The sequence below is a fragment of the Glycine max genome, chromosome 3 (genome assembly GCF_000004515.6).
Source record: "Glycine max cultivar Williams 82 chromosome 3, Glycine_max_v4.0, whole genome shotgun sequence".
NCBI lineage: Eukaryota > Viridiplantae > Streptophyta > Magnoliopsida > Fabales > Fabaceae > Glycine > Glycine max.
Genome location: NC_016090.4, coordinates 6,236,075 through 6,252,092, shown reverse-complemented (window position 1 = coordinate 6,252,092; position 16,018 = coordinate 6,236,075). Strand labels below are relative to the sequence as shown.

Genomic DNA, 16,018 nt, shown 5'->3' with positions numbered 1-16,018 from the left:
CAATGTAGAATGTCTACATTTTACATCGTTTATACCTCCAGAACCGATGTAGAATGTCCACATTCTACATCGTTTGTACCTCCAGAACCGATGTAGAATTTTTGTGGCGTTCTAGCTAGGTAATGTCTCATAAGAGACTTAATTTATAAACTCATGTCAAATTTTAGCTATCAAAATAGTTAATTAATAAGTAGAAGAAGCTACCTTCTTGTATATATGTTTTAGTAGCTAGCAGTACAATAGAAAAAAAAACTTATAGTTAAATAACAATTTGTCATTTCACTCACACAAGGTAATACAAATATGTAGTTATGATCTAATAGCTACATTCAACGATTTTATGATCTAACAACACCAACTAAAATGGGTACAATTTTCACCTGGTGCCTGCATCAATATTTGGCAAGATATGGCAGCTAGGTGCATTTCCATGGTATGTGCAGCTTCATCAACACGAATATCCATCAACTGAAATAACATAGTGCCAAATGTGAGCAATAAGAAAACAAAGAATCAATATCAAAGTCAAAATGAATCAGTTCTCAGTAAATCAAATAATCTATCATCTTCACAACTCAAAGAGAACTAACATCACAAAAGTTTGACTTCACATATCAATACCATTAATTTATTTCCATTTTGACATTCATAGATAACCCCCTCATTAATATCATGCAAAGCAAAACCTACATTGGAAACAAAATGTAGCATTCTCACTACTACAGAAATGGGTTTTTAAGTCGGTTTTAAAGAACATTTTACGACGGTTTTTAACCATCGTAGAACGCAGTGTCGTAAAATCAACGTATATTTATAACGACGATTTTGTAACCGTCTTTGTAAAGTCAACTTTTTAAGACAGTTATTCGAATAACCGTTTTAGTATGTGTTATTTATCAAAGACAGTTTTCGATATAACCCGTCTTAGTATAATAGACTTTCTACGACGGTTATACGTGTAACCGTCTTAGAAAGTCTTACATACACAGACTATACTAAGACAGTTAAAGAAAAACCATCTTAGTATAATAAACTTTTTACGACGGTTATACACACAACCATCTTAGAAAGTTATAGATATACAAACTATACTAAGACGGTTACGGAAAAAACCGTCTTAATATAGTCATCTTTCTAAGACGGTTAAACACATAACCGTCGTAGAAGGTCCATTATACTAAGACAGTTTTCCCATAATCGTCTTAGTATGTCTAGTCTAATTTATTTATTTTTGTACCTTTTTCTGCTTGATTTTTATATAGTCTACATTTTCCCAACAATTTACATTATCATACAATAGAAGTTTCAACTAATTGGCATTAGAATATGTAACATTATTAGCATGGTAGAATATATATGTAATAATGGTTCTTAGAATATTGACAACTAATTTGAAACTAACATACAAGTTTGTAATCTAGAGGGCATCCTTAAATAAACTTAACTTTCCAGATGGCACATAATGCGTTTCAAGGCCAACAGATATTGCATCTGAGGGAGTAGAAATCCTCTTTCCAATTAGTCTAAGATAAATACCTGCAATTAAAAACAATATTTAAAGTAACATGAATCAAAAAAGAGTCTTATATTTAGGTTAGGGACGTAGGTAGTATTTTCTTTTAAGAAATATACTTGGAATGTATAAATAACAATAATTTGTCATTTAGTCAATAATAATTTGTCTTTACCACCCTTTTCCAACTAAAAAAAAAGTAACTATATATTCACAGGCCACTTTTTCCCCAAATTCATCTTTGAGAAATTTAAAATACATGACTAAATGACTAACTCCCTGGATAGTCATGTTGTGAATCTAATTCAAATTTGAGAAATGCCTAGCATCACACTTCCAAATACATTATTTCCAACAAACTATTTGTTATTAGTTGAAATTTATTGAAATTGATAAAATGATAAATTTCAACCAATAGTCATGTGTTGAAAAGTACAATAATAAGTGTAAAGTGTATTGCTAACACAATTGCATGTACTTTGACAATTACTTAATATTATTGTGCCAAAAGGAGTCGAGTGTAGTCTATAAACTCTATTGAGAATAGGGAAAAGCAAAGAAGAGAGCATGCAAGATGTGATAGATGGATGTGCTCACCATAGTCACCGTGGGAAAAAACTTTCAGACAAGACTTGTTAGACAAATGCCACAGTCGCACTATTTTGTCCATTGAAGATGAGAGCAAGCGCTGACCAAACAAAAAAAACAAATGCATTGAAGATAAGCATATATATGGTTTAGTTTATATTTTTAAAACACACCGTATCATCATTACAAATGTTTCAATTTTAGATAGTCTCTAAATAACCATATAACCAATTCAAAGACATCTTCGTAGCTTGCAATAATATCTGTCAAAAATTTATTTTTCGCATTTAAATCACCCTGCACGATGCTCAGATCCAAATCCCAATACTAAAATATGAGGAGAACTTAGCAAATTAGAAACGGGTTAAAAAATATTTAAATTCAAAATAGTAAAAATTAATATAAATTAGAACACGTATCTATTTTTTTATAATTTGTCTACAATATATTTAGACCTATTACAATAAACTTGAGAAGAAACAGCAAATTCCTTTCCAAGGAAATCCTAGAATAACAATGAAACTCAGAAAATAAATAATTGTAGACCTACTACAATAAACTTAAGAAGAAATTGAAATTTTAACATCAATTTTCTAGGAATTAGAGAAAACATATTTTTAAATGACTAGTTAATTAAATTCCTAAATAGTTACGTTCTAACTAAATATTACCCGTGCCATTGGGTCATTCCTAAATAGAAAGCATATTTTTTCCTTCCGTTGACTACATCAGTATAATGCACCCTTGGGTCATTGCTTTGCCTTTTGGCATTTAATGGCCTCAATATTACCCATGCCATATATATTATTTTATATTTATTTTATTATTTATGTTAATATTATATTTAATTTTTATTAGTATTATTTACTATTATATATAGATACAACAAAATAAAATAGAAATGAAAGATATTTGATGAAGAGATAGATAAATGAGTGAAAATAAATTAAAAAATATTATAATTTATTTAGAGCGATCATCCTCATAGTTGCTATCTCCCCAAAGAAACCTAATACTGATATAGCTTTAACCTTTAGCTAAACACACGGTGAGAGAAAAAAAAGAGCTAAGAAATAATAAAATAATGGGATAGGTAAGAGAGATAAAAGAAAGAACCTGCGGTTTTTGTCTTTCTGCTTTGCTTTGGAAATACCACTCGAGTGAAGTAGCAGCAGCAGCATAGCATATAGGGCTTGTAAGTGGAAAAACCAAAGCTTTTTAGATTTTACAATATTATCATAACTACTAGGAGTCTATAACAATAGAGTGGCATATAATAATAGTATTATTATAGTCATTTGCTTTTTTTGAGTTGGTTTCGGACGAATGTGGTGTCTGAAACAATGCAATGCAAAGGACATAGGGATAGTGAGATTTTGATCAAGACTATAGATGCAATTTTCATATGGAAATGGACCAATATAGGAGGCTTATCACTCAAAAGATGGAATCATTAATATTTTGTGAGACCTTAATTTTATATCTTATCTCTCACATTATGCAAGTCATTTCAGTCATCTCAATCTCCACAATGAAGCCACAACTATTCAACTTGGCATCTCACGACCCAATTTGTCTGCCACATACATGTTTCAATAAAAAAATATATATGTAACACCCCGGGGTAGAACTGCTACCTCACAGCCTCAACTGATAATTCAGTCCACCTGCATGGCAAGAAAATCTTCTAGAATGCCAAAGTAATTCTACCTAAAATAAATATTAACATTATCTCCACTAAATAGAATTAGCCAAGGATATCATACAACCCAAGTACCCAACGCAAAATCAATCATATAGGAAGCTCACCTTATATGTGGAACAAATAAGATAGATATCAGGCTAGCTGTCATAAGCCAATGTCTGAAAATTCATATATACAAAAGAAAATAAAATAAATCTAAGCAAATCTCCTAACTAAATTTGTACATGAAAAAAAAAGAGGAAATAAGACATATGCGTTACCTGCCGTAGGGTCCTGAAAACTAGAGCCTCTATCACAGGACCTCTATCATCATTGAGTAGATGGACTTCATCAATAATTAAGAGCTTTACCACCATGGACAATGATATGTCACTGCTCTTGCGTGTAATGGTATCCCATTTCTCAGGCGTGGTCACTATCATCGGAATAGCAGATTGCAAATTAGGCACAAGCTTTGGCCAAAAATTCTGCTTAACAAAATCAGCAGTATCACCACAAAAATTGTCCCCAAACTTTTCTTGAACCCTCTCTCCCTCATGTTCGCACTCACCATAAAAATGGTCCCAAAACCAATCTTAGTCACAACACCACCATCGGCAACTTATGGACCCTCTCCACCGCTCAACGCAGTTTCACCCCTCAGAACAGAAGAAAAACCCCAAACACAAACCCTAAACCCCCACCACCACCATTCACAAAGCTAAAACCAAACAAAGCCCATCATCCACCACCAAAACGACACCGCAATAGCACGTGGAGCTAAAACCTGCAAATAAACCCACGCTTTGCAGCTGCTACGTTAAAACCTGCAAATACACAATGGAAAACGACACTGGTTTCCCTTACGCCGTTAACGTAACCCCTAACGGCGACATCGACAGGCTCGGCCGTCACGACTTTGACGAAAAACCCACGTTCAGCATGACGACGCACCTTAAGATAGACCTCGACACAGTGGAGTGCTTCGCCTTCCGTTACGGCCCCGTGCCATGAGTGGTGCTTGAGCGGCGCTGAGTTGGTGGCTGACTCGAAGAGTCAGAGGGAAAGCGCAAGAGAGTAGAGGGAGAAATGGAAGAGATTTCAAAGGACACAAGCAGATTTGTGATTAGGGTAAATTTGTGTCGTGACGACCTAGACGGGGACTCATGAGAAAGCTGTTGGTGCCAGCTGTATAAAACACATTAAAACGAAGGCGGTTTTTTTAAAAACCGTCGTTGTTATTATGTTGATAATTACAAATTTTCCACTAAAGCACATTCTAAGACGGTTAATAACAACTGTCTTAGAATAAACGTTGTAAAAAATAATTTTTAAGTAACTTAATTACAAGTTTGCCACCGCGTCACATTCTAAGACGGTCCCAAATAACCGTCTTAGAATGTGTGTCGTAAAATGCATCATTTGTGGTAGTGTCTAATCCTTGGTAAGAATATTAACAAGAATGAGCAATGAACTACATTAACAAAGGAGGTCTGAAATTGCAGACAATATCATGTGATGTAGTAGCAGCAACATCAACATCTCAGTTGCAGTGACTACAACAACCACCCTATCAAGCAGTGGTTTTGGTTTTATCAGAAACAGTGGTTTTATGTGGCATTGATGAAAAATTAGAATATTTTGATGAAAAATTATAAGAACAAAAATAAAAAAATAATAAATTGTAAGAACTAAAAATATGTTTAAGCCTATAGTTTTTTTTTAGTTGTAATTCATATAAATTTTTCATTTGTGTTTAGTCTTTAAATTTAGCAAATCTCCTCACTAGTAATTAATTATAAGCATTATATATACATATAAAAGAAAACTAGTATATAATTATAAGTACATATTTTGTAACATTTAGAAACTAAAAATAAATAATATATAAGATATTAACTTTAAGAGAAAATATATTTTTATGAACTAAAAAACGTTTAAGTCACATTTAAATTACAGATCTTTGTTTATATTCGAAATGTTTAATTTATATCAACTAATGATTTCTCCAAGAACAACGTTACTAGCTAGAAAAATAAATCAGTTCTACAAGATACATATCCATGCACAACATATATAATAAAAATGTTGCGTGTGTGAGTAAGCATCTAATTAGTTATCTGGCAAGTCCCACGGTTCACACTAATAACTAATGTTTATCGATAATGCTTGTAGTTCACCCAAGGTCAAGTCACATCATTTCTAACATGCACATAATATACCTTTTTAAAGCAAAGTCAAAGGCAAAGGCAAAGGCAAAGGCAAAGTCAAAGTCTATACAAGCAGAATAAAATTACTAAGCAAAGTCAAAGGCAATTCAGCATATTAACATAACCAAAAAAAAGAAAAATTCCTAGGGCAGAGTGCCATAGGAGTATGCATATTGTCATGATTTTCCTAAAATTTTCTCGTCTAGCATAGCACTGGATAGAATCAGCCAGAGCATCATCAGAGAATCCTGAATGCAAGATACAACAACAATGATGCCAATTGAGAAATTGAAATGAAACCTAAAGTCAAACATTATATCACTGAAAATGCAAAATGAGATTACATATCAAGTTCAAGTTTTGATACAATGGGCAATCACTCACAAAGATGGAGGACTTTGTTATCATGAAAGGGTTAAAGTTGATTGGAGCTTCTTCCAGAAAACCTTCCACATAGTGGAGCAAAAAGAGGCCACAATCATATAAATTATCCTGCTGAAATAGAAAATAAAGGAAAAACAGAAGTCAATAAAAAGTTGCACTGGATTCCTTATATTGTATGGAGAGGGACTACCTCAAGTGAGATGAATCTCAGATGTAAAAATTTATAAAAAGATGTTCAAATCAATCTCAAGATGTTTAAATTATAGCAAAATCCTAGGCTTGAATCCATAAAGGTTATAGTTTCTGCTACTATGCTTACTTGATATAAAAGTCAATGATAATATCATTAATGAATGTCTACACTTTTGAGAGTGACTACCACATAAAGTTTATATGCAAAGGAAAAAATAAAAATTTACATGCAAAATTATATGAACTCAAGTAAGAAAATAAAGAAAATAATATCAATATATCATTTTTATCCTAGTTAAAAAATTTAAAGAGCAGTTGCTGTAATGTTAAATTATATAAAATGGATCATCAAATTCGAATGCTGCTGAACCTAATTTCATGATTGAAAAAGAATATTTTTATTAAAAATATCAGTTAAATCCTTTAATAAATACTAATCATCAAGATAATAAATATTATGTATCAACAAAATGAATATAAAAAATAATTATATAGAACCGGTGTGTATCAAGATTATAAATATTATGTATCAACAAAATGATTATAAAATTTACCTACTAGCAACGTGTAGAATATAGTATGATTAGTATCACACCAATAATATACCAACAATAGACAAAATAGAACATGAGTTAATTTAAGCACAAAAAGAAAGCAAAATAAGGCCAATCAGGATAGACTTACATACCACTAATTACTTGAGATCAATAATGGCCAATTAGGACAATTCACCAAAAACTTTTTCAAACTATAAGCAGTGACCACTGCAAACTCTGTATTTTAAAGAAAACAATAATTAATACACCCTTTCAAATATACTAAACAAATATTGTAGTGTGATAAAAAATATTAAATATTTAAATAAAATATTCTACCAATTAGTAAAAAAAAAACAAATATTAAATAATATATATTATTTATTATATTTATTTTATTATTAATGTTACTATTATATTTAATTATTATTAGTATTAGTATTATTTACTATTATATACAGATATAACAAAATAACATAGATGAATGAAAAATAAAATAGAAATGAAAGATATTTAATGAAGACAATAAAAAAACACAAGAGATAGATAAATGAGAGAAAAAACACTATAGATAGCCAGGGCACCCAAAATAATACTACTATTCTTTAAAGATTTTAAACTATATCAATGAGGTCGCGTGTATCAAGTAGTCCATATTGCATCTGGTGGGAGTATATGTGTTAGCTCTTAAATCTAATAGAGCTTTTTTCTCAATTTCAAAAATAAAAAATGATTGCAAAGACAGTGGTAGCATGAATCGCACAGGAGTGTGGGTGAAAAAAGAAAAAAAAAAAAAAATATATATATATATATATATATATATATATATATATATATATATACCAGAAACAGAGGCAAAGCAAAGAAAAAACTATATATATATACAGGACAAAAGTGTATTGCAAACTTCAATTACCATGTGCTGAAAAGTGTAGTGATTTGATTTTTAAATCCTTGATAATTACTAGATTGAAAAGTGTATTGACAAAGATTTGATTTTCAACTCAAAAGTTGGTAGCATTTGAGTTGAGTTTAGCATAGAAGCAGAGAGATAATCAGCAATTAAACTCTTTTTCATGAAGTTACTTAGGTGGCACTCCTTGACAATTCAAGAAAAAAAATCCTCTAAAATGAGCTTTCAGAAAAAGTGCACAAGTAAAAGTGTCTCCACCCTTAAATTTTAGCTGGTTAAGCTCACAATGTATTAAATTAAGATTAAATAAAGTCACGTATGTACTTATCCATAATCCAGAAATTCAAAACTGCTAACATCAGATATGATGCTAAATAATCTAATTAGGCAATCAAAAACTAATTTTCCATACAATGAGTCCAAAGTCCCTCACATATAATTTCTATTTAGAAAATGGAAGAAATGACATACCACTTCATATAGGTTCCAATCAATCCACGTTCATATATGGCACCAAGTGTGTTGACCTTAGCCTCAACAAGGACAGTGTTCATCACCCACATAGGATCATCAATTAGTGCAGCTGCAAAGCCTCCATCTCTCTCTTTCTCTCCCCTTTCGCCGCCGTCAAATCCCTCTTGGGCCACTCCCCGCCGTCCACAGCCTCTTCATGTCCCTCATCTCCGCCACGATCTTCTTTGGGATCCTCCTCTCTGCCACCGTCGAGATCCGCAAAACACGATGGTTCTGGCGGCGCTCCAAAACCCCCTTACAGTGGCTCCTTTGCGGGGGACGGCTGAGGCTGCGGGAGCTTCGGGAGGAAGAGGAGGAGGAGGGGAAACAGGATTTGGAGCACGAGGGAGAACAAGACTGAGAAAAGGAGCGTGAGCGACTGGAGGAACGGGAGTCGGAGGGGAAAGAGGAACCAAAGGAGGAGCTAGAAACGGAACCGGAGGGGGAGCCACGACCTCGCCTAGGTTTCGCCATAGCTGTAGTAGAGAGGAAGGAACGAAGGAAACCTCCATAAACCTAAGGAGGGAAAATGAAAAGTCATAGCTAGTTTGCAATGTTAGAAAATAAAAAATAAAAAATAAAAATATGATAATTTAAAGACGGTCCTAACTATAAAACCGCTTTCGAAACATTCAAATCAAAGGCGGTTTTATAAAACCGTCATTCATTTCTTCAAAAAGTTGGTTTAAATAATGAAAATGCCACCGCATGTTTTACTAAATCGGTTTTCCAACAACCGATGTAGGTTTGATGATGTTAAATGAACAATTTGTAGTAGTGGTTACACAGTACACTGGTTGCATTCTTACCTATGACTGAGCCAAATATCACAAAACACAACATGTAGACAATGGATATGTCATTTATTACCAGTCAACCTGTCATTATCAAACATGCATCAATCTTGCACAACAATAACAATAAATAAAAGAGTGTAAGCCTATCTTGCGCAGCAATAACAAAAAATTAAAATAATTAAAAACTATCATCCAGGTTTATATCTTTTGTATTAGTAGTTAGTACTTAGTAGCTTTCCACAAGAATCTGAGGCTTCACGTCAAGGCCTTGCAGCTCAATCTTATGGAGTAGCTCTTCCTCTAAAGCCCTTACTTGATCAAGAATATATACCACCTGTTACAAAAAAAAAAAGAAGAAGCCCCAGCCTCATCGAAGTTATTCAATAAAGAGTAGTGTTACAAAACCAGAAAAAAAAAAGTCATACTTTTGACCATATTCAGCTATATTCAAGAGTGGTTGTTAGACAAAAAAGCATCTTTAAAAGATTTAGGAACAAAGTTTTTGACTGCATAGCTTTTTCTTAAATGAAATCATTGAATAGGAAAAATTCCCACCTGGCCTCTAGTGTCTGGCAATCCTAGGACATCTGCTTGGCCAAAGTATCCATGAATAGAGAGGATAACTATGTTGAACATATTTGGAAGCCTGCTGAAAAGTGATTCCAATTTCAGTGGATTTGCTGATTCTAGCACCCCAGAGCAATTTCATTGTCTTCTGTAACTTCCCTTCAACATCACATTGTAATACTCATAAAAATTCAGATAAAAAGGAAGAGACATGAGCATGTTAAGTGTAGTACTACTTAGTGAACCAAAAGCATTAAAAATTCAAATGAGCAGTACACAATCATAAAGCCGCAAGAATAATATATATATATATATATATATATATATATATATATATATATATATATATATATGGAACCAACACAACACTAAGGCAACATAAATGGCACATCAAATGTAAACAAGAGCCGCAAGAATAAAAATAAAAAAACCTGTGCATGGATAAGATTAAGCCATGCTGGTTTCTTTGATCCCTCTTTAGTGACTTTACGACCTAAAATGTTTCCCATCAAGGCCAAAAAAAAACGACACAATCAAAATCATGCATACGCAGTATCAATAAAAATACTCATGCAATTAATAATCAGTTTAAGGACTCGTAAGTACCCTGAATAAATCAGAACTCCACATCGAGCTTGGTTTTTGAGGTAGGATCATTCGGCTTGAAAACGAACTTATCTTGAGTCTGCAGAGAGAGAGAGAGGAAACAAAATTCAATAAAATATTCAACTGGGATTTCACGAAAGATTGAATAAACAAACAAAGTGGGAATGTGAATCGCACCAATTTGAGGACACAGGGGTGCCAAGGTCTTTGACAGTATGGTTTTGTATTTAGCACGCTTCACCACTTGCCGCGACGACATTGTTTTGGAATTTCGATTGCACAAGGAGTTCACATAAACAAAAAGAATCAGAAGCGCATTCACGAGAGAATGTTGTTTGGGAAATAAGGTATAGTCTGCATTGTGATGTGAATTTTTTTAAGAGGGAAGGGTTGAGGAAGAGGATCAAAGTATTAATTGCTTTCAAGTTTTTGAGAATCACGTCTCCCCCGTCGATGTAAAGAGGATAGAGAAGAACGACACCATGTAAAGGAGAGAGGAATTATATCATCACGTTGTTGTTCTATTCTCACGTAGTGGAGGAGGCAGCAGAGGGAGTGGATCGGAAACGCGGCTTTCTCCAAGGGGAATAGATCCACAATTGCTTCAAGAAGCTTCCGTTGTTTGGATCTGGAATTAGAATCGTCGGGATCACGTAGAGTGCGCTCAGTGTAGGTGATAATGGCAGCCTAGGGTTCTTCTTACGAGTCCCACAGGAGAAAAAGAAATAATATATATATATATGTATATATATATATATATATATATATAGGTGCAAAATATTATAAGACGGATTTTACAAAACTGCCTTAGAATGATAACTTTTATGACAATTTTTTGTAAAACCTTCATAAAACTGTTGAATTTTAATTTAAAAAATGCTACCGTGTTCTTTCTAAATCGGTTTTTTATCAACTGATCTAAAAGTAACATCGTGAAAAATGCTTTCTGTAGTAGTGCATGGATTTATTGCATGCCACAGTTGTAGGACAAAATATAACAAAGATATTAGGGTAATTTTGTCTGCTCACATATTTTAATTGACGTTAGTTAACGACTATAACAGAAGAGGGGTAAAAGTAATGTAATAAAAAAAAAGGAAAGGGTATCCGGTGCAATTTGAGAAAAAACACAGGGAATTCGAATGTAATTTACTCTATATGCAAATGGAGTCAGATTCGTTGGCAAGACAACATGAATTTTCTTTATATGTAAAAATCAAGTATATCAATAAGCCCCTTCATCTTGCATGATGAATGAGTCCCTTCATCTTGCTAAGCTAGTTTCCTGCTAGTGACATCATCATAAGGGTTCTAAGATTTTGTTTCTTGGTCTTGATTCAGGGATCTACCTACATTGAGGGAGGGTTAGTTAGGAGTCTCGATCGTGAGAGACAGGGTATGATGTGGAACAATGGCGCAAAGTGAAGTTTACGAAAGAGGAAGAGGTTTAGATTGAAGCTTCGATGGAGAGTGGGTGAGAAGGTAGGAATCGAAAGAAATTAGGCTTTGCTAGTAGGGAAGATTCTAACTCGGGGATCTTTCAACAACTAGGCTTTCATGGCAACAATAGCTCAAATTTGGAAGGTGCATGGGGTGTAGAAATCAAAGAAGGAGGAAGGAACCTTTACACCTTTAGGTTCCTACATGAAAACGATCGAGCACAAGTTGAAGAAGGAGGGTCATGGTGCTTCGATAGAAGATTGGTGGTTCTCAATTTATCAATGAATATAGAAGAAAATCCTGGGAAGGTCAATCTTAATCGTTGTCCATTTTGGATTAGGGTTTATGATTTTCTAGTGGGTTTCAGTACAAAAGAGATTGCAGAACGAGTTGGCAAATCAATGGGAAATTTTATCAAATGGGATAAGTGCAATGAAATTTAAATGCAACTATAGAGATAAGGGTAGTAATAGATTTAGAGAGAACTCCTTTATTTTGAAATTTAAATGGTTCTCTCTTATAGGTATGCTGATGGTATACTTATGATATTTTGAGATACTTTGATGATTAATATTTATAATCAGCATTGTTAATAGTGGATATTCTGGATAATATGTTAAGGGTCTGTGTTGTGACCTGAGGCCTTGATATTAAATGAATGGAATGGGATATATATATATATAGGTAATACCTGAAACTCTATGTCTAAGTGTAATGACTGATGTAAGAGACTGCGTTGATAAGGAAAGAAGGGAATGAAAAAACTACTAAAAATATGATAGACCCTGTGATAGAAAGGAAAATGAAGATAACACAACGCCTTAGGATTAAAGGAAATAAACAGTATGAGTAATAATGGTGGTAGGAAATGGAAGAGAAGGGCTCGGGAGAAAGGACAGGAGGGAAAAATACTATTATTTTTCACAATTTATGATATTTGAAAAGTAACTATCAAAATTAATTTTGAAGGTAAAATTACGAAAATAGATATTAATTGTTTGTGGGTGTCTTTTGCATTATAATTTACCAAAATGGCAGTGTGTAATATCCCAATTGCCTAGGTGATTACAGGGTTAGCTAGTTAGTTACCAAATTATTTTGTTTTTATTTTAGTAACCACTGTTTTTGCTCTACGGGCAAAGAACCAACATTATGAACCAAGAAATAACACTTTAGTCCTAACCAAGCAATATAATAGCACTGACAACAGCACCAAATAAAATGTTAACAAAATAACCTTATAAAATGCTACAACAACACCAAATATAGCCGTTCCGCAACAAAATAACAGTATAAAAACAACAGGCAGTGGAGATCATAGTAAACATATACGAGTATAAAAATAACAACAAAATAATAAGCTAAACATAAAATAGGCGGCGGAAAAAAAACACACGCATGCATTAACTTGATGGACAATGGAACAGAGTGAAGGAGAAAAAAGAAAAATCCAACATTGGAATCTGAGAATTGATTCTCCCATGACGCAGAAGCAGCTCCAGGGTAACTTCACCCAAAATCAATTTTCAATACGTCAATCACGTCCAACACAATAAATCAAACATCATGGTCTCCTCTTTTTTCACGTTTGACCATTCCTGATCCACGTCTAGGGGTTGCCAAAGGAGCTTCAATGGTTATATGTGTCAACAAATCATTCCTATTCGTCTTTTTCTTCCTCCAGCTTTTCTAATTCTTTAATGAAGACGTCTTTGATATGTGATATTTTGGACCAAAACTCACCGACATGGGGCTGGCATTTTCTACATAGTTCAGGATAACCAACAATTCTCAACCTTTCAAGTGCGGTGAGGTGATGGATGTTATCCGGGAGAGATATAAGCTTTGGACAATCTAATATAAGAAGTGATTTCAGATTAGTCATAGTTGACAGCCACTCCGGAAGCACTTCAAGATTGTCGCAGTCTGAAATACCCGTTGAGGTAAGGCCACCAGCTATGGTAAATCCTGGAATGCAACATATTTTAACTTCAACTTGGGGTTCTGTTATTCATGGTGTTCCTTCCACATATCTAAGTCCAGATTAACACAACCTATAACAGCCAGAGTTTCTAGTTCTGGAAAGTTTTTAACATCCAGTGGCAAAGACTTCAGACTATGACAGTCAGCAACATACAATGTTTTAAGAGCAGGGAGCTTCACCCCTCCAAAGATAGACTCCATATTATGGCTTGATACATTATACAGATCTGCAAGCGAGATCAAGTTGGTAATCTCACTGTATGGCAAAACAGGTTGCTTTGTAGTTATCCCCAAATGCCGAAGACTAATCAATTTTCTTAATCCTTTGGGCAATGCTTTCATCTTCTCGCATCCCGAAACATTCAACAATTGCAAATTTTGGAGCTTGCAAACAAAATTGGGGAGTCTCTTGATGTTGCAATTATTTTCAATGTTGAAATATCTCAAGTGTTTCAACTTACCAATGGAACATGGCAAAGTCTTGCATGTCGAATCACATAAATTCAAAACTCGCAATAATTTGAACTTTGACACACAAGTATTTAGCAAAGATTCGACGCTGCCTCCTTCTGGACCATTTGGAAACATTATGGTTCTCACAGCTACCGATTTTGAGGTGAATGAATTTCCAAGACAACTTGTATTCAGCAAAAGACAGATGCCGAATATTCTCGGGAATATTTTGCATGTGGGAATTTACAAGTAGACACTCCTGTTTTGCAACAAATACAGCAAGATCATGCACCAAATCATGAATTTTAAATCTATAAAAGGTGCCACCACCATCCAAAAAATCTTCAACGAAAGATCTTGATAGTAATTCATCCAGATACTGTTTGACACATCTTCCGATGTCTCATTCTTTCTAGGTGATGCAAGGACACCAAGTGCCCCCCAAAGCCTAATTACCTCAAGACTAAGAAATTCATAATCCTTTGGGTATAGCGAAAATAATAAAGAACATTGCCTCAAATAGGAAGGTGTTGAAATTGCTATAAATTTCTAGAATATTCTTAAATATAATATGTCTGAAAATAGTAGAATATCCTAGAACTATAGTGTGTATGAATATGGCAGAACAATCTAGAACTATAAGTGTATGTATAAGATAGAAGAATCTAGAACTATCATGAAAACTCTAGAAAGACCTAAAGTAATGTAGAAAATTAACATTCACCACCATTGAGAGGTTGGTGATTGAGCCTATAAATAGGTAATTGGTATGTTGTAATTTATCATCCAAGAAATCAATGACATAGCCCTCATTCTAAAACAATTCTCTAAAACTATCAACTATCAACTATCATCTAATAAACTACCAACAGTAGTATCAGAGCTACGTTCGGTCAAACAATTGGGCGTAGTTATATTACCTATCTACCATTCCAAAATCCTCCCAACTACTTCAAAAATTTTCTTTGTACTATTAACCCACTCCAATAATACTTTTTTTCTAAGCTATGGATAATACTACCCAATCGTCAACTATTTCTGTCCCTATCTTCAATGGTGAAAATTATGATTTCTGTCGTGTTAAAATGGAAAGATATTTTTCATCTCAAGATTTATGGGACATAGTAGAAGAAGGCTTCACCGTTCCCGCAGATACATCAACTCTTAATGCATCTCAAGAAAAATAGTTGAAGAAAAATAAACAGAAAAATTCAAAGGCATTGTTCACCTTGCAACAAGCGGTGACTGATCCAATTTTCCCAAGAATTATGGGAGCTAAGACTGCCAAAGAAGCGTGAAACACATTGCAGGAGGAGTTTCAAGGAAGTGTTAAGGTACGTGCCGTTAAACTTCAATCTCTAAGAAGAGATTTTGAACTATTGAAGATGAAGGAGTCTGAGACAGTTAAAGATTACTATTCTAAAGTTAAAAAAATAGTTAATCAAATGAGAGCTTTTGGGGAAGATATTCTTGACAAGAAAATTGTTCAGAAAATTCTAATTACTATGGCCCAAAAGTTTGACCCAATCGTGACAATGATTGAGGAAACCAAAGATCTGTCCACTCTATCAGAGACAGAACTTGTGGGCTTTCTTGAAGCATATGAGCAAAGACTATATAGGCATAAATAAGATACACT

The 16,018-nt window shown here is 33.8% G+C and overlaps 1 protein-coding gene across 7 annotated transcripts; it reads right to left on the bottom strand.

The window, feature by feature from the left end:
* LOC102662162 (uncharacterized) lies at positions 1-15,047 on the bottom strand. Of its 7 annotated transcripts, XR_005890691.1 has the most exons (14): positions 10,681-15,047; positions 10,504-10,582; positions 10,329-10,390; positions 9,886-10,056; positions 9,557-9,664; positions 9,343-9,411; positions 8,492-9,049; positions 7,260-7,344; positions 6,380-6,490; positions 4,067-4,221; positions 3,911-3,964; positions 3,218-3,293; positions 2,111-2,201; positions 1-1,536 (listed from the first exon to the last, which is right to left on the bottom strand). XR_005890691.1 is itself a non-coding variant. In XM_041013965.1 (4 exons), the coding sequence occupies exons 1-4, from the start codon at positions 3,952-3,954 to the stop codon at positions 1,418-1,420; spliced, it is 330 nt and encodes a 109-aa protein (XP_040869899.1). In that variant the 5' UTR covers positions 3,955-4,048; the 3' UTR covers positions 1-1,417. The 7 variants fall into 7 exon arrangements, 1 of the variants encoding a protein (XP_040869899.1); XR_005890688.1 differs by having other exon boundaries at positions 9,343-9,664; XR_005890687.1 differs by having other exon boundaries at positions 8,492-9,664.
* Positions 15,048-16,018: the final 971 nt, after the last annotated feature.

What these genes read in the sequence shown, in the direction of transcription:
- LOC102662162 (XM_041013965.1), bottom strand. Translation starts at nt 3,954, where the DNA reads ATGACAGCTAGCCTGATATCTATCTTATTTGTTCCACATATAAG. An exon ending in TTATTTGTTCCACATATAAG is followed by an intron (nt 3,294 to 3,910) that starts GTGAGCTTCCTA and finishes TCCACTTACAAG; the next exon opens with CCCTATATGCTATGCTGCTG. An exon ending in TTTTTCCCACGGTGACTATG is followed by an intron (nt 1,537 to 2,110) that starts GTGAGCACATCC and finishes TTTTAATTGCAG; the next exon opens with GTATTTATCTTAGACTAATT.